The sequence below is a fragment of the Lynx rufus genome, unplaced genomic scaffold, assembly GCF_022079265.1.
Source record: "Lynx rufus isolate CCGP_SWC_20201006 ecotype Redwood Valley unplaced genomic scaffold, mLynRuf1.p SCAF_3, whole genome shotgun sequence".
NCBI classification, from domain to species: Eukaryota; Metazoa; Chordata; class Mammalia; order Carnivora; family Felidae; genus Lynx; species Lynx rufus.
Window position 1 is genome coordinate 32,145,359 of NW_025814845.1, and position 24,157 is coordinate 32,169,515.

Consider the following 24,157-nt stretch of genomic DNA (forward strand, 5'->3'; position numbering starts at 1 on the left):
TGCCCTCCTTGATCTCATGAACTGAGTGCTCAATCTCATGAACCGAGTGGAAATCAAGAACTGGACGCCCAACCGACTGAGCCCCTCAGGGACCCCTGGGTAAGTATTTTAATCTAAGGCCATGAAGACCTTATTATGTGATCCAGCATTGTGAGGGTTTAAACAAGGTAACACAGCAAGATCTGCTTTATTCTTCAAACTTATTTGGCAAGTCAAGGCTTCTGGAGGTTTATCAAAATTAATACAGTATCCACTATAAGAAACCAGGGGCTACTTTAAGAAATCCAAAGCAGGTTAGCATTATGGCAAAGATTAATGGATATTTACATACAATTATAAAGTTAGAGTTAAGCCTTTATGTATTTTATATCATGGAGTTGAATTTCTGTTAAAATCTATCCACAAAGAAGAGACAAGAACTTTCTAGTAATATTCTGATTTTTTATAATCTTGAGGTTACGAATATTTAACCTTAATGTATTAAACTATGTTTGTCATAGAAGTTAAATTTGCTTACCATTCTTGTGATAATTTATTCACTGTGACCCCACCAAGCTGGTTATACTTATCTTAATTAGCATAAAAGGCTGTAGATTCTCTCAAAATTAGGAACAAACTAATTTACTTCCCTTTGAAAGAGCTATTCTGTAGGAACATAGTTAAGCTACTCAGATTGATTTCAAAACAAACGACAATGCATTCCACTCTATTTGCTGTGCTGGCGGTTGTTTTACCCGCTCGGAAACAGCAATGTACAAAACCCAAGATTCCGTGATGCTTATTTTCTATTCCGAGCAAAAAAAAAAAAGAAAAAAAAACTACATAGAAACTTTCAAATAGTGATAAACGTTTTGAAGAAAAGTATACAAGGCAACCGGGTAGAGACTAACCAGCCCTACTCCAGCCAGCGTAGTCAAGGAAAGTGTCTCTTGAGTTTGAGCTAAGATCTGAATGAGCATGTCAGAGGTCAACACCGTGGTGAGTATTCCGATCTTTCTAGAACCAGACTGACTCCTGTTCTGATGTCCGCACATCTCCGCTTAACCCACCTCGAACACATTAAAGTCTTACTTTATTACATTACACACGGGAATCCGAGGTTCAGAGGTAAATAAGGCAAGTACCTGCCTTCACGTACTCTGGCTACACACTGGTGTGTTAGAGAAGAACGACGTACTGGGGCAGGGTTTGGAGAGTACTGAGTTCGGCACGTTAGCCAATGCTTGAGCTCATCCAAGAAGGCTCTGGAGAGAGAGGTTAAGTAGGCCACCATCCTTCCTTCCCACCTCTCTTCCCATTTCCAACAGCATGGCCCACGTTTCGAGCTCAGAAATAGAAGCAGGCAGACGCCCGAAAAGGCCCTGTCACTTCTCCCACGGTTTTCCTAGCTGTTAGGATGCAAACCACTCAGGCGATGACTTCCAACTAACAGGAAAAGGTACAGACGCAGAAAAAGCGAAGAGGACACCAAAACCCCGCAGCATCCCCGCCCTGCGCACGCCGTGGCGTCACGGTCTGCGGAAGCAAGGCCTCTCGATTCGTGCTCCGAGACTACGTCACTTCCGCTGCCTGCGCGCTCTGCGGCGCTAAATGTTGTTACTACTTCCGGGTCATCCAGGCCGCCTGTGGCGGCGCAGGCGTGAGTATTAGCAGGTGTCCGGTCTATGGAGTCAGTTGTTGCCGGCGGCGTCGCGGAGGCAGGAGGTGGTGTCCGAATAGGGGCCTTTGCCCCGCCAGGATGTTACCGGGCTTGGCCGCCGCCGCTGCGGCCCACAGATGTAGCTGGTCCTCCCTGTGCCGGCTCCGTCTGCGCTGCAGGGCGGCGGCCCACGGCTCCAGCGAGCGCCAGGGTGAGTGTACCGGCCCGGCCGCCGACTCCGCGGCAGGTGACCTGGAGGACCAGGCCGGTCTCGGCGCTTCGCCTCGGGCAGTTCGCCCGCTTGCCCTTCCCCAACCCCCTAACCTTCCTTCCGGGTCTCCGCCTTTGCAGTTCGGCCCGCCCAGCCCGCGGGGTTTCTGGAGAGGTCTCCCAGACCGTGGTTTCCGCTTCTGGCCCTAAAACGACCCCCGCGGAAAATTGCGGGTAGCTCTCGGGCCTGGTCGCATGCATGAAGCCAGCCACTTTGTACCAGATGAAACGCCACGTTTGCATCGCAGTGTCCCCGGTGACAATCTCTTTTCTTTCGGACAGTGAGAAATTGCTGACTCCCCAGAGTGCCTGGGTGTTTCGAGCTCACCAGTTTCCTTTGAGCGCTTTTGGCCAAGCAGGTTTTCTTGCCCTGCCCCTTTTCCCATATCTCCAACTTTTGTCTTAAATTTCCCGAAAGTAGGGAGGATTGTGGGGGGGAGTACTCATTATTTACGAATCATTCTTGAGTATGAGCGTATGACCGTGCCACAGTCATTGAATTTACCCAGTTTGGGACTGAAAAGCAAGAGAACTCTTCGGTTCTGTTGAACAATCTTATTGGTGAAAACGTGTGTACTGGAACAGTAACTCAGAAAAATGTGGTTGACGCGAATTTTTATCCCTCTCCTTCAGCATTCTTTTCTGACTCAAATTTAAGTTGTCCCACAGTTTCCAAGATAGTAAGGAACTTTTCAGTTTTAGTAAGGCTTGTGTCTGTTTTTGCCATGGCTTGACATGCTGTAGCTTGATTCTCCAGAACTGATAGGAACGAAGAGGGAAAAACAGAACCATATCCACCCCGAGTCTAATTCCTCAGATTCTTGAGTATGCAGAGTATTTACAGAAACATTTCCCAAAAGTTCATGTTTGAAAAACTTTGTAGCATGTTTGTGACCTCACACTAGAAGTTAGAACTTGTAGTCACGTCATTCAAGTTGATAAGTAATATAAATTAAAGTAATGCCTAAGCTGTGCAGATAAAATTGGAATACATCAGTGTCTTTTATTTGCAATGAATGTATAAACTGGCTCTTAAAATTTCAGAGGAGTTAATTTTAACGTCACTGTTCTTGGGGCTTTTTGGTGGTGATAGAAAAGTTGAGTTTTTCTATATTGGCAGTATAGCTGGTTCCCTAGTGAACAAAATGAATCATCTGATTATACCATACTCCAAAATCCCCAAGTAAACCTTCTAGCAGAGTTGATTCTTATTGCCAAGCAATTTTGGCATTTTACACTTAAATTAGGTATATTGGCTGTTGAATTTAGTCTAAACTGCCCTTTAAGTGTTAGTTGAAAGGATTTGAAATAGTGTAATTTGTACTCCCTATTCTCTGTAACTGTCATCGTGTCCAAAATTATGTACTCTTTGTCTCATCCATCTGTGAACCACAGATAATAATACCTATTTCATCAGTCAGAATGACTTTGCAAAGTTCTTTGGAATGTTTATCACCAGGAAATTAAAATGTGTTTTCACACTTAAAAAACATGTAGTAGGTTTTAAAAATAGCCTTCTTTGTGAAAATTTAGTTCCAGAAATACCGAAACAATTTTTAAAAGGACAGCAGTTATGGTAAAATTTTAAAAAGCATTTAGAAAAAGGGTACTATTTAAGTTGGATGCATGTAAGAAGAAAAGGATATTTGAAGAACTTTTGGGGAAAAATTCCAAAAACATATTTTTCTTTGTCAAGAAAAAGTTTATGCTTCTAAATCCCTGTGTGGTGGAGGAAAAACTTACAAAGAATAAGGAGAGAAGGAAGCCTTAAGGGAAACAATTGCCTTATTTCCATACTTAGAAATGAGAAATGCCTGTACACTGAAAGCTCAGTTTCAAGGGGATAAGGAAAACATTGTAGAGCAGCACTGTCCAAAAGAAAGATAATTGAGCCATGTATGTAATCTTGAGTTATCTGATGGCCAAATGTGAAACAGTAAAAAACAGATAGTGTTAATTTTTTTTTTTAATTTTTTTTTAATGTTTATTTATTTTGGGGACAGAGAGAGACAGAGCATGAATGGGGGAGGGGCAGAGAGAGAGGGAGACACAGAATCGGAAGCAGGCTCCAGGCTCTGAGCCATCAGCCCAGAGCCTGATGCGGGGCTCGACCTCACGGACCGCGAGATCGTGACCCGAGCTGAAGTCGGACGCTTAACCGACTGAGCCACCCAGGCGCCCCCAGATAGTGTTAATTTTAATATATTTTAGTTCTTGGGTTTTTTTCTAATATTTATTTTTGAGAGAGAGCATGCGCTAGTGGGGGAAGGGCAGAGAGGGGAACAGAGGATCTGAAGTGGCCTCTGATAATAGAGAACCCGATGCGGGGCTCAAACCACAAACTACGAGATCATGACTTGAGCTGAAGTCGGACTCTTAGCCAACTGAGCTACTCAGGTGCCCCAGTTTTAATATATTTTATCCAGTATTTTCAAAATATTTCAATATGCAATCAAGATAAAAATTGAGATATTTTACATTATTTTTTGTACTAAATCTTTGAAGTCCAGTGTGCATTTCATGTTTAGCACATCTTAATTCAGAATAGCCACATTTCAGGTGCTCAATGGACAGTGACTACTGTATTGAATAGTGCAGTTATAAAGTTAGTATCCCTAATTTATAAAGAATTTTTACAAACCAGTGTATCTTGCAGTAAAAAAATGGGCAAAATAAATAAATGAAGAGTTCATTAAAGGAGTTCAAGTGGCCAATAAAAATGCAAAAATCTACCATACATACCAGTAGGCATGGAAATATTAGTTTAAGGATTTGCTACTCATTGCCTGTAGCATATTGGCTAAGTTTTCCATAATGATGCCTCATACGGAGGGTACAGGAAAGCAGGAACTTTCTTACTATTCATTGGGACATACAGTTGAACAGTGTTTTGGAGGTCAGTTATTCTTTATATAAAAAGAATACAAAGGGGTCACCTGAGTGGCTCAGTTGTTTAAGCATCCGAAAGGTCTTAGGTCATGATCTCATGGTTTATGAGTTCTAGCTCCACATCAGGCTCTCTAGTGTCAGCACAGAGTCCACTTCAGATCCTCTGTCTCCCTCTCTCTCTGCCTTTCCCCTGCTCATGCTCTCTCTCAAAAATAAACACTAAAAAAGAAAGAAAGAAAAAAGAACTAGGGGCACCTGTGTGGCTCAGTCCAGTAAGTGTCCAACTTCAGCCTAGGTCATGATCTCGCGCTTCCTGAGTTCGAGGCCCTCGTTGGGCTCTGTGCTGACAGCTTGGAGCCTGGAGCCTACTTCAGATTCTGTGTCTCCCTCTCTGCCCCTCCCCTGCTCACACTCTGTCTCTCTCAAAAATAAATGAACATTAAAGAACAAAAAGAACTTTAGAGGTGCTTGGGTGGCTCAGTTGGTTGAGGTCATGATCTTAGGCTTCGTGAGATCCAGCCCCATGTCTTGGGATTCTCTCTCTCCCTCTCTCTGCCCCTCCTCTGCTTGTGCTGTCTCTCAAAATAAACATTTAAAAAAAACAAAAACTTTAAAAGTTTATACTTTCTGACCCAGTGATTCTATTTAAAATGATTTACTTTAAAGAAATAAGCAGAGAGGTATTACAGTGTGTGCACAGTTTCATTATTCATTATAATAAATTGATAACATTTTTAGTTATGGAGAGTTGGAAACTGAAATATATTATGGTGCCTTTATTATGCACTGGTGATGTATACAACATTAAAAAAATCAACTTAGGACAATATTTAGTGACATGAGAAAATGCTATTGTACTATTAGGTAAAACTAGAAAAAATGTACAGTAAGAATATATGCTGCTCCTGTCAGTGGGGACAGGAGAGTGGCAGAGACAAATAGAATCTCAGGCAGGCCCTGTGCTCCTCACTGGGCTCCATATGGGGCTCCATCTCACAAACCATGAGATCGTGGCCTGAGCTGAAATCAAGAGTTGAACGCTCAACCAACTGAACCACCGGGCACCCCAAACACAATCCTTTTAAAGAATAAAAATGTGACTTAGTTTCTGTAGTTAATATTTCCTTTTTTTAAAAAAGTTCCTCTGACTTTGCATGGGGCACTTATTTTATTTTTTCATATATTTATGCCTCACCTCATTTGACAAAAATTTGAGATGGGAGGATGCTCCTTTAAGTACTGCATATCAAATTAACAGATATGTGCTTTTGCTCCAATCTGAGGTTTAACAGAAGTGTAGTTTTAAATAAAAAATTAAATTTTTGTATTTTATTCCTGTCTCTAATCTGGTAGTATTTATTACCCTAAGGAAAATAGAGTGGAAGTTTTCACTTTTGTTGTGCCTCCTCCCCCCACCCCACTTTGAATAAGTTATAGGAACATTGCCAGCTATAAAAGACTGTTTTGGCAGGCTGACAGCATAGTTCTGTATAGTTCAAATTTATGATAGGATGTGTTAACTGAAAGATGATGCTAATCATACTGTGTGCTTCATAGGTTTTTGTGAGTTGAGGTTCAGTTCAGCAAAGGGTGCCAGGCATTGTAGTTAGTGCTGAACAAGACAGACCTTCATTGGGCAGACACTAAGAATGAGAAAACATGTCTAAGTGCTGCAAAAGATGATGGGCTAAAAAGCAGCTAGCAGAGGCCATTTCATTTAGATCTGCTAAGGAGGTGGTGACTGAGTCAAGGCATGAAAAATGAAAATGAACTAGCCACATGAAGATCTAGGGTGAAGAGCAGTCCAGGTAGAGCAAATAGGAACCCTAAAGACCATATAGTAGCATTCAGGAGCAGAGAAGAAAACTGCTGTGGCTCGGGGAAGTGGGCATAGAGTATGAAATGAGGTTTGAGAAGCATCAGTGCCTTTTAGGCCATAGGTTTTAAAAAAGGGCAATATTTACAAAATATCCGTCAGACTACTGTGTGGAGAATGGATTGAAAAGGGGAGAGTGAGTAAGGACATCATTTGGGAACTATGATAGTTATCTAGGCAGGCAAGGCTGTGGCTAGGCCATGGTGGTTAGCAGTGGAGATGGAGAGAAATAGATGACTTTGAGGTATGTTTTGGAATATAAATTAGAAAATATGATGATGCAGGGAAAGCATTTAAGACAATGGCGCTTGGTAAACCCTAAATATATTAGATACTGTTTTTACTTTTCTAAGCATATATTAACAAGAATTAAGGGCAGTAGAGATGTATACCAATAGGCAGTGTAGGAAGTTGCCAGCATCTCATATTTACTTAAAAAAACAATATTCTTCCCTGTTGCTTACTGTGTTCTGGAGAGAAATCACATCCGTTATCGTTCTCTAGGCTGAGCTACCTGATCTAGGTCACACTTTTGCTTGCCAGATGATTTGTCACAAAAGGTTTTCCTGTGTTTTTGGCTAGCTGAAAGCGTAAGAGTAAACTAGATAGTGTCAGTATTAGTAGTAATAATATTAGAAGTAATTTGGCAATGAATGTATTTCTTAGTTTTTTAAATTTTCGGCATTTTTTTGGAAAATACAGAAAATTATAACTTATCAAGTAAAAACTATACATAATCTAGATATTTCACCAGTCACATTTTTTTTTTCTTAAGTAGGCTCTATACTCAGTGTGGGGCTTGAACTCAAAACCACAAGATCAAGGGTCACATGCTTTACTGACTGAGCCAGTCAGGTGCCCCCACAAGTCACTTTTGTTGTTGTTGTTCAAGTTTTTATTTATATTCTAGTTAGTTAACATATAGTGTAATACTGGTTTTAGGAGTAGAATTTAGGGATCCATCACTTACATATGACATCCAGTGCTCATCACAACAAGTGCCCTCTTTAATATCTGTCACCCATCTAGCCCATCCCCTCACCCACTTTCCCTCTAGCAACCTTCACTTTGTTCTCTATAGTTAAAAGTCTCGTGTGATTTGCCTTTCTTTTTTTTTCTCCTTCCCCTATGTTCATCTGTTTTGTTTCTTAAATTCCACATGTGAGTGAAATCATGTGGTATTTGTCTTTCTCTGATTAACTTGTTTTCCTTAGCATAATATACCATAGCTCCATCCACATCGTTGCAAATGGTAAGATTTCATTCTTTTTGATGGCTGAGTAATATTCCATTGTATATGTATATACCACATCTTCCTTATCCACTCATCAGTTGGTGGACATTTGGGCTCTTTGCATAATTTGGCTATTGCTGATAATGCTGCTGTAAACCCTGTGGTGCACATGTCCCTTCAAATGAGTATTTTTGTATCCTTTGGGTAAATTCCTAGTAGTGCAATTGCTGGGTTGTAGGATAGTTCTATTTTTAACTTTTTGAGGAATCTCCACACTGCTTTCCAGAGTCACTGCACCAGTTTGCATTCCCATCAACAGTATAAGAGGGTCCCCTTTTTCCACATCCTTGCCAACATCTGTTGTTTCCTGTGTTGTTAACCATAGCTATTCCGGCAGGTGTAAGGTGATATCTCATTATAGTTTTGATTTGTATTTCCCTGATGATGAGTAATGTTGTGAGCATCTTTTTATGTGTCTATTAACCATCTGTATGTCTTCTTTGGAAGAATTTCTATTCATGTCTTCTGCTCATTTCTTCACTGAATTATTTGTTTTTTGAGTGTTAAGTTTGGTAAGTTCTTTATAGATTTTGGATACTAACCCTTTATTCAATATGTCATTTGCAAATATCTTCTCCCATCCCATAGATTGCCTTTTAGTTTTATTGATTGTGTCCTTCAGTGTGCAGAAGCTTTTTATCTTGATGAAGTTCCAAAAGTTCATTTTTGCTTTTATTTCCCTTGCCTCCAGAGACGTGTCTAGTAAGAAGTTGCTCCGGCCAGTGTTAGAGAGGTTGCTGCCTGTTTTCTCCCATGGCATTTTGATGTTTTCCTGTCATCCATTTTGAATTTATTTTTGTGTATGGTGTAAGAAAGTGGTCCAGTTTCATTCTTCTGTCTGTCGCTGTCCAGTTTTCCCAACACCATTTGAAGAGACTGTCTTTTTTTCCATTGGAAATTCATTCTTTTCTGCATTGTTGCAGATGAGTTGATCATACAGTTATGGGTCCATATCTGGGTTTTCTATTCCATTTCATTGATGTACGTGTCTGCTTTTGTGCCAGTGCCATAGTGTCTTGATGACTACAACTTTGTGATATAGCTTGAAGTCTGGAATGGTGATATTTCCTGCTTTGCTTTTCTTTTTCAGTATTGCTTTGGCTTATTTGGGGTCTTTTTTGGTTCCATATAAATTTTTGGGTTTTTTGTTCTAGCTCTTTGAAAAATACTGGTGGCATTTTGATAGGAATAACATTAGATGTGTAGATTGCTTTGGGTAATATAGACATTTTAACAATATTTGTTCTTCCAATCCATGAACATGGAATGTTTTTCCATATCTTTGTGTCCTCTCCAATTTCTTTCATAAGTGTTCTGTAGTTTTCAGAGTATAGATCTTTTACCTCTTTGGTTAGGGTGATTCCTAGGTTATCTTACGGTTTTTGGTGTAACTGTAAATGGGATTGATTCCTTGAGTTCTTTTTCTGCTGCTTCATTATTGGTGTAAAGAAATGCAACGGATTTCTGTACGTTGATTTTGTATCCTGTGACTTTGCTGAATTTGAGTATCAGTTCTAGCAATTTTTTGGTGGAGTCTTTTGGGTTTTCTACATAGAATATCATATCATCTGCGAATTGTGAACATTTCACTTCTTCCTTGCTGATTTGGATGCCTTTTATTTCTTTTTCTTGTCTGATTGCTGAGGCTAGGACTTCTAGTACTGTATTATGTTAAATAACGGTGAGAGTGGACATCCCTGTCTTGTTCCTGACTGTAGAGGAAAAGCTCTCAGGTTTTCTCCATTGAGGATGATATTAGCTGTGGGTCTTTCAGATATCGCCTTTGTGATTTTCAGGTATGGTCTCTCTATCCCTACTTTGTTAAGGGTTTTTACCAAAAATTGATGTTGCCTTTTATCAAATGCCTTTTCTGCATCTGTGGAGAGTCTCATGGTTCTTATCCGTTTTTTTATTAATGTGCTGTATCACGTCGATTTGTGAATATTGAACCACGCTTGCAGGCCAGGAATATATCCCATTTGATTGTGATGATTGTGGAGAATAATTCTTTTAATGTGCTGTTGGATTTGATTTGCTAGTAGCTTTTTTAGAATTTTGGATCCATGTTCATCAGGGACATTGGCCTGTAATTCTCCTTTATAGTAGTTTGATTTTGGAATCAAGGTATTGCTGGCTTCATAGAATGAGTTTGGAAGTTTTGCTACTACTTCTATTTTTGGACCAGTTTGAGAAGAATAGGTATTAACTCTTCTTTAAATATTAGGTAGGAGGGGCGCCTGGGTGGCGCAGTCGGTTAAGCGTCCGACTTCAGCCAGGTCACGATCTCGCGGTCTGGGAGTTCGAGCCCCGCGTCAGGCTCTGGGCTGATGGCTCGGAGCCTGGAGCCTGTTTCCAATTCTGTGTCTCCCTCTCTCTCTGCCCCTCCCCCGTTCATGCTCTGTCTCTCTCTGTCCCAAAAATAAATAAACGTTGAAAAAAAAAATTTAAAAAAAAAATAAAAAAAAAAATAAATAAATAAATATTAGGTAGGATTCCTGGGGCATCTGGGTGATTCAGTTGGTTAAGTGTCCAGTTTCGACTCAGGTCATGATCTCGTGGTTCATGAGTTCAGGCCATGCATTGGGCTCTGTGCTGACACCTTAAGAGCCTGGAGCTTGTTCCAGATTCTGTGTCTCCCTCACTGTCTCTGCCCCTCCCCTGCTCATGCTCTGTCTCTCTTTCTCTCTCTCAAAAATAAATAAACATTAAAAAAAAATGTTTGCTAGGGTTCCCCAAGGATGTCATCTGACCCTTGACTTTTGTTTGTTGAAAGATTTTTAATTACTCATTCAGTTTCTTTGTTGGTTATGGGTCTGTTCAGATTTTCAGTTTTGGCCGTTTATATGTTTCTAGGAATTTATCCATTTCTTCACCATTGCCCAATTTGTTGGCATATAATTTTCATATTATTCTCTTTTTAAAAATTAATTTTCATTTAAATTTAAAGTATTCCACATACAGTGTAGTATATTGGTTTCAAGATTGGAACCCAGTGATTCATCACTTCCATATAACACCGTATACTCATCCCAATAAGTGCCCTCCTTTAATGACCATCATCCATTCAGCCCATTCCCCCATCCACCTCCCTCCCCTTCAGTGACCCTCAGTTTGTTTCTGTATTGAAGAGTCTCTTATGGTTTGTCTCCCTCTCTTTTTATCCTTCCCATCTCCTGTGTTTATCATTTTGTTTCTTAAATTCCACATATGAATGAAATCATGACATTTTTTTCTCTGACTTATTTTGCTTAGCAATGCTCTCTAGTTCCATCCATGTTGTTGCAAATGGCAAGATTTCATTCTTTTTGATCACCAAGTAATATTCCATTCACCTTTTTTTTTTTTTAATTTTTTTTTTCAACGTTTATTTATTTTTGGGACAGAGAGAGACAGAGCATGAACGGGGGAGGGGCAGAGAGAGAGGGAGACGCAGAATCGGAAACAGGCTCCAGGCTCTGAGCCATCAGCCCAGAGCCCGACGCGGGGCTCGAACTCACGGAACGCGAGATCGTGACCTGGCTGAAGTCGGACGCTTAACCGACTGCGCCACCCAGGCGCCCCTCCATTCACCTTTTTTATCCATTCATCAGTTGATGGACATTTGGACTCTTTCCATAATTTGGCTATTGTTGATATGCTGCTATTAACATTGGGGTGTGTGTGTGCTCTTCAAATCAACATTTTTGTATCCTTTGGATAAATACCTAGTAGTGCAATTGCTGGGTCATAGAGTAGGTCTATTTTTAATTTTTTCAGGGTAGTTCTATTTTTAATTTTTTCAGACAGAAAGAAATAAAAGGCATACAAATTTGGCAAGGAAGAAGTCAAGCTTTCACTTTGCATAGATGACATGATACTCTACGTGGAAAACCCAAATGATCCACCAAAAAACTGCTAGAACTGATCTGTGAATTTAGCAGAGTCACAGGATATAAAATCAGCATACAGAAATCAGTTGCATTTTTTTAATTAAAAGCTTTTAATTAAAATTTTTTAACGTATAATCATTTTTGATAGAGACAGAGTGTGAGTGGGACAGGGGCAGAGAGAAAGGGAGACACAGAATCTGAAGCAGGCTCCAGGCTCTGGGCTGTCAGCACAGAGCCTGACATGGTGCCTGAACCAATGGACTGTGAGATCATGACCCGAGCCAAAGTCAGACACTCAACCAACTGAGCCACCCAGGCACCCCTCAGTTGAATTTCTGTACACCAATAATGAAGTAGTAGAAGGAGAAATCAGGGAATTGTTCCCATTTACAGTTACCATTTATGGTATATAAATGGTATATAAACCATTTATCTTATGGTTTATACAAAAAACCATAAGATACCTAGGAATCAACCTAACCAAAGAGATAAACGATCTGTATGCTGAAAACTATAGAAAGCTTATGTAAGAAATTGAAGAAGACACAAAGAAGTGGAAAAACATTCCATGTTCGTGGGTTGGGAGAAAAAATATTGTTAAAGTGTCTATACTACCTAAAGCAGTCTACACATTCTGTGCAATCCCTATCAAAATAACACCAGCATTCTTCACAGAGCTAGAACAAGCAACCCTAAAATTTGTACAGAACCACAAAATACCCCAAATAGCCAAAACAATCCTGAAAAAGAAAAGTGAAGCTGAAAGCATCACAATTCCAGACTTCAAGCTGTATTACAAAGCTGTAATCATCAAGACAGTATGGTACTGGCACAAGAACAGACACATAGATCAGTGGAACAGAATAGAGAACCCAGAAATGGACTCTCAGATGTACGGCCAACTAATCTTTGACAAAGCAAGAAAGAGTATCCAATTGAAAAAAGACTGTCTCTTCACGAAATGGTACTGGGAAAACTGGACAGTGACATGCAGAAGAATGAAACTGGACCACTTTTTTTAAAAATTATTTTTAATGTTTATTTATTTTGGGGGGAGGGAGGAGGGGCAGAGAGAGAGAGAGAGGGAGACACAGAATCTGAAGCAGGCTTCAGGCCCTGAGCTGTCAGCACAGAGTCCAATGTGGGGCTCAAAATCGTGAACTGTGAGATCATGACCTGAACTGAAGTCAGACAACTAACTGAGCCACCCGGACACCCCAAAACTGGACCACTTTCTTACACCATACACCAAAATAAATTCAAAATGGATGAAACACCTAAATGTGAGAGAGGAAAACATTAAAATCCCACAGGAGAAACAGGCAGCAACTTCTTTGATTTTGGCCACAGCACCTTCTTACTAGACATGTCTCTGAAAGCAAAGGAACCCAAAGCAAAAATGAACTTTTGGGACCTCATCAAGATAAAAGTCTTCTGCATAGTGAAGGAAACAATCAACAAAACTAAAAGGCAAACTATGGAATGGGAGAAGATATTTTCAAATGACATATTGGATAAAGGGTTAGTATCCAAAATCTATAAAGAACTTATGAAACTCAACACCCAAAAAACAAATAATCTGGTGAAGGAATGAGCAGAAGACACGAATAGACATTCTTGCAAAGAAGACATCCAGATGACTAATAGACACACGAAAAGATGCTCAACATCATTCATCATTAGAGAAATACAAATCAAAACCACAGTGAGTTACCACCTCACACCTGTCAGAATGGTTAAAATTAACAACACAGGAAACAACAGATGTTGGTGAAGATGTGGAGAAAGGGGAACACTTTTGCACTGTTGGTGGGAATGCATACTGGTGCAGTGACTCTGGAAAACAGTATCAACGTTCCTCAAAAAATTGAAAATAACATAATATTCTCTTTTAATTGTATTTCTGTGATATGGTTGTAATCTCTCCTCTTTCATTCGTGATTTTATTTGGGTCCTTCCTCTTTTTGGTAAATCTGGCTCAGGGTATACCAGTTTTACTCATTCTTTCAAAAACCAGCTTCTAGTTTCATTGATCTGCTCTACTGGGTTTTTTGTTTGTTTCTGTATCATTTATTTCTGCACTAATCTTTATTATTTCTCTTCTGCTGGCTTTAGGCTTTATTTGTTGTTCCTTTTCTAGCTCTGACAGGTGAAGGTTAGGTTGTATATTTGAGACTTTTCTTGCTTCTTGAGGTAGACCTGTATTACTGAATGCTTCCTTCTTAGGACTGATTTTTCTGCATCCCAAATGTTTTGGACTGCTGTGTTTTCATTTTCATTTGCTTTCAGATATATTTTAATTTCTTTAATTTCCTGGTTAACCCATTCATTTTTTAGTAGGATGATCTTAACCTCCGTGTATTTGTGGTCTTTTCCAATTTTTTTTTTTTTTTTTTTTTTTTTTTTTTTTTTATTGTGGTTGACTTCAAGTTTCATAGCATTGTGGTCTGAAAACATGCCTGGTATGATCTCAGTTTTTATACTTGTTGAAGCCTGATTTGCGACGCAGTATGTGATCTACTCTGGAGAATGTCTCATGCGCACTGGAAAAGAATGTGTATTCTGCTGCTTTAGGATGCAGTGGTCTGAATATATCTGTTAAGTCCATCTGGTCCAGTGTGTCATTCAGAGCCTTTGTTTCCTTGTTGAGTTTCTGCTTAGATGATCTGTCCATTGTTGTAAGTAGTGTGTTTAAGTCTCTACTATTATTGTGTTGTTATCAATGAGTTTCTTTATGTTTGTCATTAATTGATTTATGTATTTGGTTACTCCCAAATACATATTATTGGGGGCATAAATATTTCCAGTTGTTAGAACTTCTTGTTGGATGGATCTCTTTATTATCATATAGTGCCTTTTTTCATCTCTTGTTACAGTCTTTGGTTTAAAATCTAGTTTGTCTGATATAAAAGTATGGCTACTCCAGCTTTCTTTTGACATCCATTAGCATAATAAATGGTTTTCCATTCCTTCACTTTCCAGCTGGAGGTGTCTTTAGGTCTAAAATAAGTCTCTTGTAGGCAGCATATAGATAGGTCTTTTTTTTTTTTTTTTTTTTTTTTTAGATTTTTTTTTTTTTAATTTTTTTTTCAACGTTTTTTTATTTATTTTTGGGACAGAGAGAGACAGAGCATGAACGGGGGAGGGGCAGAGAGAGAGGGAGACACAGAATCCGAAACAGGCTCCAGGCTCTGAGCCATCAGCCCAGAGCCCGACGCGGGGCTCGAACTCACGGACCGCGAGATCGCGACCTGGCTGAAGTCGGACGCTTAACCGACTGCGCCACCCAGGCGCCCCTTTTTTTTTTTTTTTAATCCATTCTGATACCCTGTGTCTTTTGATTGGAGCATTTAGCCCATTTACATTCAGAGTGATTATTGATATGAATTTAGTACCTGTAAATACAATATGAATTGTATTACCTGTAACATCAGGAGATTTTCTGGAGATTTTCTCTGCTCCTTTCTAGTCTTTGTTGCTTTTGATCTGTCCTTCCCACTCAAAGAGTCCCCTTACTAGTTCCTGCAGGACTGGTTTAGTGGTCACGAACTCCTTTAGTTTTTGTTCAGAAACTCTTTATCTCTCCTATTCTGAATGATAGCCTTGCTGGATAAGGTGTTCTTGGCTGCATATTGAACATATCATGCCACTCCTTTCTGGTCTGCCAAGTTTCTGTGGGGAGATCTGCTACTAACCTTATTTGTCTTATAGGTTGGGGATATCTTTTCCCTTGCTGCTTTCAGGATTCTTTCCTTATCTTTGTATTTTGTAAATTTTATTATGATAATATCTTGGTGTTGGCCTGCTTTTGTTGATTTTGATGGGAGTTCTCTGTGCCTCTTGGATTTGGTTGTCTGTTTCCTTTCCCAGATTAGGGAAGTTTTTAGCTATTATTTGCTGAAATAAACCTGCCCCTTTTTCCTTCTTATTCTGGAACTCCTATGATATGAATGCTACGCTTTATGGAGCCGCTGTGTTCCCTACATCTACATTTGTGACCCAATATTTTTCTTTCCTTCTTCTTTTCAGCTTCATTATTCTCCATCATTTTATCTTCTATATTACTTACTTATTCCTTTGCTTCTTTCATCTTTGTCATTACATCCAGTTTTTGCATCTCAGTTATAGCATTTTTGAATTTCAGCCTGACTAGCTTTTAGGTCTTTTATCTCTGTGGTAAGGGACTTCCTGGTGTCTTCTATGCTTTTCTCATGCCCAGCTAGTGTCCATATGATTGTTGTTTTAAATTCTGGTTCAGTCATATTACTTATATGTGTTTTGATTAAATCCCTGTCTGTGATCTCTTGTTCTTTCTTTCAGGATGAATTCCTCCGTCTTGGCATTTTGTGTAGGGCTCTGTCTTCTGTGTGTTATAAAAGCATGTTATGTTTCCTGCTCTTGAGAGTATTGGCTATATTAAGAAGTCATACTGTCTAGGGCCTGCCGCTTCAGGAATTGTTTCTGGTATATGCTTTGTGTACTCGACTGTTGTGTTTTGGCTGTTTCTTCCCCTAGGTCAGTCCTCTGCAGAGTTTCTCTGTGCTGCAGTGGGGAGTGTTTTGACCTTGTCCACTGTGTGGCAAGTTTTAACTCAGTATGTTTTGGTCGGCTAATTGTTAAAAGAGGCTGGATCCTATTTTTCCTAGAACTGAAGCTTTGTAGCACTCTATGATCAGTAGATTTGTTGCGTGTGGGTGGTGTGGTCTTCTGGGGGAGTGGCCCACTGCTGCTCTCTCAGGCACACTTGCCCTCGTTCAGAAGCACCTGCAGAGCACGGAGGGAAGGGCTTGGTGAAAGTGGCTCAAGCTTCCACTCTGGGTGCTTTGCTGCTCACTGAAGTCCTTCTGTGCTGATGGGCGAGGAAAACATGGCATCAGCCGGCTCTCTAGTCCCCAGAGAGGGGAGTTCATGCCTTCCGCTGTTCAGGAAACCCTCACAGAAGAGCGAACGTTCTCCCCTCATGTGTCCCAGGCTTCCCTCAGATCTCTGCCTTCACCCTGTCTGTGTCTGGGCTCTCTGCCCACCCGGTGCAGTGCTCCTATTTTTTATATCAGGTGCGCTGGCTGGGTTTCAAAACTCCAAATTTTAGGGACCCAGCCGGGCATGGACCTACACTGATCCTCTGGGGAAGGGTCTCACTGTGCTGTGGCTGGTGCCAGTTTGTCCCAGCAGGGCAGTTGCATGAAAGCTCAGAGGCTTGGAGTTTATGGTAAAGTGCAGCAGAAAGCCAGTGTCCAGCATAGCTGCCCTGAGCAGCTGCCTCTGCTCCTAGGCTAATGAACAGGGAAGCTCAGGGCATCTGTTGGCTTTTTTGTCCCTGGAGAGCCAGTGCCACCTCTCCCAAATGCACTGCAAGAAGGGGTGCGGTCTCTCTCAGTGCAACCCAAGGGATCCTCAGAGCACACTATCTGCACCCATGTCTGTTCTCCTTCTGCACAGGAGCACCTCTGTGACTCCCAGGCCCTACCCCAGCAACAGCGTGGACTTCTAAACCTTCAGACTTTGAGCTCCGCTGCTTGTAAAAACTTGAGATTATCAACCCCTGTCATTTTCCCTGTCAGTGGTTTTGGGGAAGTGTTGTTCTTGTGCAATGCTTTGCACCCTGCTTGCTGTCCCTTGCATGTACATGCGCTATCTCTCTCTCTCTCTCTCTCTCTCTCTCTCTCTCTCCCTCCCTCCCTCCCTCCCTCTCTCTCCCCCCCCCACCCCCCCCATCTCTTTCTCTCCTTTCTTCCCTCTCCCTAATCAGGGCTCCCTCCCCTCCTCAGCACAGCTGATTCTTTTCTCCCCCAAATCCCATCCCTTCATCTCCTACCTTCCACAATTTGGCTTCTTTTCTCCCTCTAGTTGCAGTTTGTTCTTAGTTCTCAGATTTCCTGGGTGTTCACAATGACTTAGTATTTATCTACTGGTATTCGAGGGACAAGGCAAGCATAAGGTCCTGCTACTATACTACTCTGCCATCTTAACTCCTCCCCAACTAATCACATTTTTATTTTTGTTTATTATTTTTTTAAAAGTAGGCTTCATGCCCAGCGTGGATCCCAATACAGGGCTTGGACTCAAAACCCTGAGATCAAAACCTGAGTTGCTATTAAGAGTCAGACACTTAACTGACTGAGCCACCCAGGTGCCCCCTACTAGTCACATTTTTTTTTTAAGTTTATTTATTTTGAGAGAGTGAGCGAGAGCAGGATAAGGGCAGAGAGAGAGGGAGAGAGAGAATTCCAAGCAGGCTTTGCACTGTCAGCTTGGAGCCTGACATGGGGCTTGAACTTGAGAACTGTGAGGTTGTGACCTGAGCCGAAATCAAGAGTGGGACGCTTAACTGACTGAGCCACCCCGGTACCCCCAGTCACATTTTTTAATAGTTGAAATCCTATGTTATTTTGTCTTTTGCTTTTTTATGTAATATTCTCAATATTTTTCCACATTAATAGTTTTTAATGTATACACCATGAAAATATAGGGATATCATAATTTAATTTTTATTTTTTTATTAGGAAACATTTAAGTTTCCAGTTTCTGCCATGATAAATATTACCATGAAGAACATTTTCACAGTCTGTATTATTGTGTATTTTATGGGCCCAGAAAGCTTCTGCTGTTGTGTATTTTAAGTTCACACTAACCTCTTTAGAATAAAGTGTAACAATTTTTTTACTATCTTTCTGCCTCTTAGAATTAATTAATGAATTCAATAATTTATTAAAAAGTGGGTGTGTTTATTTTTATTTTTTATGTTTATTTATTTTTGAGAAAGACAGACAGAGGTTAGTGGGAGAGGGGCAGAGAGAGAGGGACACATAGAATCCGAAGCAGCTTTCAGGCTCTGAGTTGTCAGCATAGAGCCCGACATGGGGCTTGAACTCACAAACCGTGATATCATGACCTGAGCCGAAGTCGGACACTTACCTGACTGAGCCACCCAGGTGCCCCTATGTATTTTTAAATGGTTGTGTTGCTATTGCTGTGTGTTAGATAATATTTTTTTTCCTGAATCAAATGTGGTCCTGTATATTTTTTAGAGTATAAAATGTTAAAGGTGGTAATGTATTCTGCAAATTTTGTGCAACTTTTGATCTTGTGTTAATGCCAAATGTGTACTTTTAACGTTGCTGATACCTGAAATTCTTCTAAAGTTAAAAATTAAGGATTTTTCAAGAACAGCTAGCAAGGGGGCTCCTGGGTGGCGCAGTCGGTTAGACGTCCGACTTCAGCTAGGTCACGATCTCGCGGTCCGTGAGTTCGAGCCCCACGTCGGGCTCTGGGCTGACAGCTCAGAGCCTGGAGCCTGTTTCGGATTCTGTGTCTCCCTCTCTCTCTGCCCCTCCCCTGTTCATGCTCTGTCTCTCTGTGTCTCAAAAATAAATAAACGTTAAAAAAAAATTTTTTTTTTAAAAAATAAAAAAAAAATAAAAAAAAAAGAACAGCTAGCAAGGAAGCTATTAAAGATTATTACTAGAATAGTTTCAGAAGGATGCAGGAATCAATTTGAAGAGACCCCTACTGGTCAGAAATGGGACAGTTTATTAATCAGAGTGACTGAAATGGATTGAAATATATCAAATAACTCTTAATCTATGAAATAATAATATATACGCAAATTAATGTGTCACTACTTCAGGATGGTAGGTAGTGAACTCTTTATTATGAGAACTGGTAAATAAGGAGAGAATTAAGCATTTAGCCTGATTTTCCTATGTGAAGTACGTTGGTGAATAACCAAATAAGTGAACAGGATTTTCTTTTTGTAGAAGTGTTCTAACAATTGAAGAATTGATACATTTGAATATCTCCATTTGTAACCACCTAATGGATAAATGGTTATGGGCATTGAACAACAGCAGACACTACACAGATAGTCGACCAAATTTTATGTGGCTCCTGATGAAAGAACTCATCACTGCATAATAAGTGGTAGCATCCTAACAAAAAGAATCAGAATTTAGATAAAGCCTTTACATCCTTTGATTTGTAGAACATATAGAAGAACAGGTTAAAGAACACCATGAGAATTAAGTCTGCAAAATTCAGACTGGAAAACTACCAGGACAGAAATTTAGGACAAAACTTGGTTTCTTCACCTTAAAAATTGCTCTTAGGGATGCCTGGGTGGCTCAGTCAGGTGTGTGGCCGCCTCTTGATTTTGGCTCAGGTTATGATGTCACAGTTCGTGAGATGGAACCCTGAGTAGGGCTTCATGATGATGGTGCAGAGCCTGCTTGGGATTCTCTCCCTCCCGCTCTCTCTGCCCCTCTGCCGCTTGGGCTCACGTTCTCTCTCTGTCTCTCAAAATAAGTAAACTTTAAAAAACACATAAAGTTAAAAAAAAAAAAGACATCTTGTAGCTTAAAAGAGGCTTAAAAGACATCTGCATCAACCATAGTATGTGGATCTTATTAGGATCTGTTCACACACACAAAAGTTGTAAAACTTTTAATAGTTGGAAATTGAGGATATTTGATGATATCCTCAATTGTTTATTATTTTTTTGTAGTGGTGGTTTATCTGTGTTTTTAAAAAGCTCTTGTCTCAGAATACATACAGAAATACTTATGAATGAAATTATTTTGTCTGAGATTTTCATCAAATTAACATGGAGGTGAAGAGATATTGGTGCAGGTAGAGATAAGACAAGGTTGACTGAGTTGATAATTGCTGAAGGTGGACAATGAATATGTGGACATTTATTGTACTTTTTTTTTCTACCTTTGCATGTGTTTGAAATTTTCTTTAATGTTTGAAAAACTAAGGAGAACCTTGAAAAACATCTAGGACCAGTCATGGAAACATTGTCAGCTTCTGAGGAAGGATTTTTAGACTGTGGCATATTCCCTTTTTAAACATTTTAGTACAGTCTCTACAAAAGCATTTGATCACTGGGTGAAAAAAAAAAGTATTTGTGGCATATTGTCTTTGTTAGGTAATAATCACAAAAGATACTTTGAATCAGACCGTGAAGTCAGAATACCAGTGACCAGTGCTTTCCTGGAGGGTGTTTCTTAGAAGCATTTGCTGTAGCCCTTGCTTCACTAATTTTGCTAGTAGGCTACATATTTTATTTTTAAATTATTTTTAAATTTTATTTCTTTAAAAAAAATTTATTTTTTTAAATGCATTCTTTAAAAAATATTTTATTTATTTTTTTTAACATTTACTTATTTTTGAGACAGAGAGAGAGCATGAATGGGGGAGGGGCAGAGAGAGAGGGAGACAGAATCGGAAGCAGGCTCCAGGCTCTGAGCCATCAGCCCAGAGCCCGACGCGGGGCTCGAACTCACGGACCGCGAGATCGTGACCTGAGCTGAAGTCGGACGCTTAACCGACTGAGCCACCCAGGCGCCCCTAAAAAAATATTTTAAGTTTATTTATTTTGAGAGTGTGTGAGGGGGAGGGGCAAAGAGAGGGGGAGAGAGAGAATCCCAAGCAGGCTCCACACTGCCAGCGCAGAGCCTGATGCGGGGTTTGATGCCACAAACTGTGAGATCATGACTGGGGCCAAAAGAGGCTGACCTTAACCGACTGAGCCATCTAGGTGCCCCTGATTTTTATTTTAGAGAGTGAGAGCACAAGACAGGGATGAGGGGCAGAGAATCTTACGCAGGCTCCATGCGTGGAGTCTGATGTGGGGCTCAATGCCACGACCCTGGGATCATGACCTGAGCTGAAATCAAGAGTCAGAACCAACTGAGCCATCCAAGCTCCCTTCTAGTAGGCTACATATTTTAATGTGCAAGAAGATACATTGTTATATTTGCTTTACTCAGCCTTTAAGAAATGCCAAATGACCAAAATCATACTGGGCCTTTAACAATTCTTTACCAAATAAATGAACAATTAAGTTGACATCAGGAAATTTTTCAAAAAAAAAAAAAAAAAAAATTCCAAGCCTGAAACTTGGGTGGATACTTATGCTGCTTTATGTTTCTCATGCTTTTCAGATTATCTTGAACATTCACAAAATTTATGTTCCTGATGAATTTTCTGAGCCATAAAGAAAAGGTTTATTCTTCCTGATTTCAGAAGGTATACATCTGTACATGCACATACATGAATTACCATTTTTGGAAAACATTATTAATTAGAAAAGTTTCAGTACTTGGAATGTCTGGCTGGCTCAGTTGGTAGAACGTGTGACTCTTGATTTCATGGTTATGAGTTCAAGCCCCACATTGGGTATAGAGATTACTTTAAAAAAAAAAGAGGAAAGTTTCAACCCTTAAAAGCTTAACCCGGGGCGCCTGGGTGGCGCAGTCGGTTAAGCGTCCGACTTCAGCCAGGTCACGATCTCGCGGTCCGTGAGTTCGAGCCCCGCGTCAGGCTCTGGGCTGATGGCTCGGAGCCTGGAGCCTGTTTCCGATTCTGTGTCTCCCTCTCTCTCTGCCCCTCCCCCGTTCATGCTCTGTCTCTCTCTGTCCCAAAAATAAATAAACGTTGAAAAAAAAAAAAAAAAGCTTAACTCTCCACTAGAGAAACTTGACTGTCTCTAATGATATAACTTCATTATTTCATCTGATGCTTTAGAAGAGATGTAAATTATTCACAAGAGTTTCAAGGTCTGAGTACTCATAGTAAAAAAGAGAAAGAGGGTCACATGAGAGTAGAGACAGACATATTTAGTTTTCTACGACTTCAGTGCAAGTGTGGAATATATTTTTCTTCTGTATTTCAGCCTCTAAAGCCCACAGTCACCCAGATGCAGCAGCTGAAGTGCTTTGTAATTAGTCTTCTATTCTTCCCTCAATTAGAATTCCTGTATACTGAGGAATCTTACCAAATGTTGATCTAATTATCTGATTAAAAAAAAAATCAGTGACACTCTGAATGACTGATTAGTGTAATTCACTTATTGATTGTGAAGTGAAAGAGGAATAAATCTCTAGCTAGCAAAAGGAGGACACAGGGTAATTTTGAATAGGAAGCCATCTTGACCTCCCCCCACCCCCTCCCCCTTAGAGTTCTCTATTCTGAAAAGTATGTTATGCCAACATTTTTTAGCATGCAACCAGCATATAAAATAAAAGTATTCCAGAGACCTTTCAGAACAGGTGAATAATCAATAATCAGAATGTCTTATCTAATTTTATATATTTTAAAAGTTTCCATATGAATAAATTTACAAATTAGAGAAAATAGGAATATTATTGTTATTTTTTCTTTACAAAATGTGGTCCCCATACACCTAGGGGTCAATGAAACACCTTTGTGGAGAGGGTGGGTTGGCATTGTGCATTTGGATATTTAGCAGAATGAAAGTTTTATTGTTATTCTGTAAAATTACCCTTCTAATCTTAGTATTTTTTATTGGGTATAAAATCCTTGTTGTGAGTTTGAAATTAATTTTTTTTTTTCTTGTAGAATGGCAGAATTTAGTGACATTGGGAAGCTTTTCAAACGTGGTTCCCTGTAGTCACCCATTCATTTGTACACTGAATCAAGTGAAGTTGTACTCTACAAATGTTCAGAAAGAAGGACAGGGATCACAAAGTCTCAGAGTGGAAAAAGTACCATCATTTGATGAAACAGGTATGTATAAATCTTTTAAAATCTTTTTTTTTCAGGACGCCTGAGTGGCTCAATTGGTTAAGCATCTGACTTCAGCTCAGGTCATGATCTTGTGGTCCGTGAGTTCGAGCCCACGTCGGGCTCTGTGCTGACAGCTCAGAGCCGGGAGCCTGCTTCAGATTCTGTGTCTCTCTCTGTCTCTCTCTCTCTCTCTCTCTCTCTCTGCCCCTCCCCCACTCATGCTCTTTCTCTGTCTCTCTGAAATGAATAAATGTTAAAAAAAAAAAAAATCATTTTGTCTAGACCAAAATAGCTTGAATAAGATTATTTGTCCCTTGCATGTTCCATAGAACTTTTGTACAAAACTTTCTGAATCAGTGTTTACTTTGTGGAAAGCTATTAGACTGCTGATTTACTTTCATTTAGTTTTTCTGTTTCTTTTTGATTCAGTTTTGGTAAGTTCTATTTTTTTCTGGGAGCTTATCGAATTAAACTAAATTTTTAATTTATTGGATCAAGTTCAATATACTCTGTATATTCTGAGCAGCATTTATAGTTATATCCCTTTTTTTCATTCCTAATGGTGTTTGTCATTTTCTTGATTATTCTTGCCAGAACTGTGTCCGTTTTACTATGTTCCCAAGTAATAATTTTTTTCTTTGAATCCTTATATTGTATGTTTATTTCCTATTTTATTAATTTTTACTTTTACCTAAATTAAATCTTCCTGCTTTCTTTGTATTTATTCTGTCATTCATTTTTAAATTGTCTTGTAGTGGGGTGCCTGGGTGGCTCAGTTGGGTGAATGTCCA

The 24,157-nt window shown here is 39.8% G+C and overlaps 1 protein-coding gene across 1 annotated transcript in view; it reads left to right on the forward strand.

Annotated features, from left to right (window-relative positions):
* Window positions 1-1,622: 1,622 nt before the first annotated feature.
* Window positions 1,623-24,157, forward strand: part of SLC30A9 (solute carrier family 30 member 9) — an 86,364-nt gene continuing 63,829 nt past the window's right edge. Inside the window, exons 1-2 of the mRNA XM_047091242.1 lie at window positions 1,623-1,850; window positions 23,199-23,366. Of these exons, the coding sequence (XP_046947198.1) occupies window positions 1,739-1,850; window positions 23,199-23,366 (280 nt within the window). The 5' untranslated portion in view covers window positions 1,623-1,738. The remainder of the gene's footprint in view (window positions 1,851-23,198; window positions 23,367-24,157) is intronic.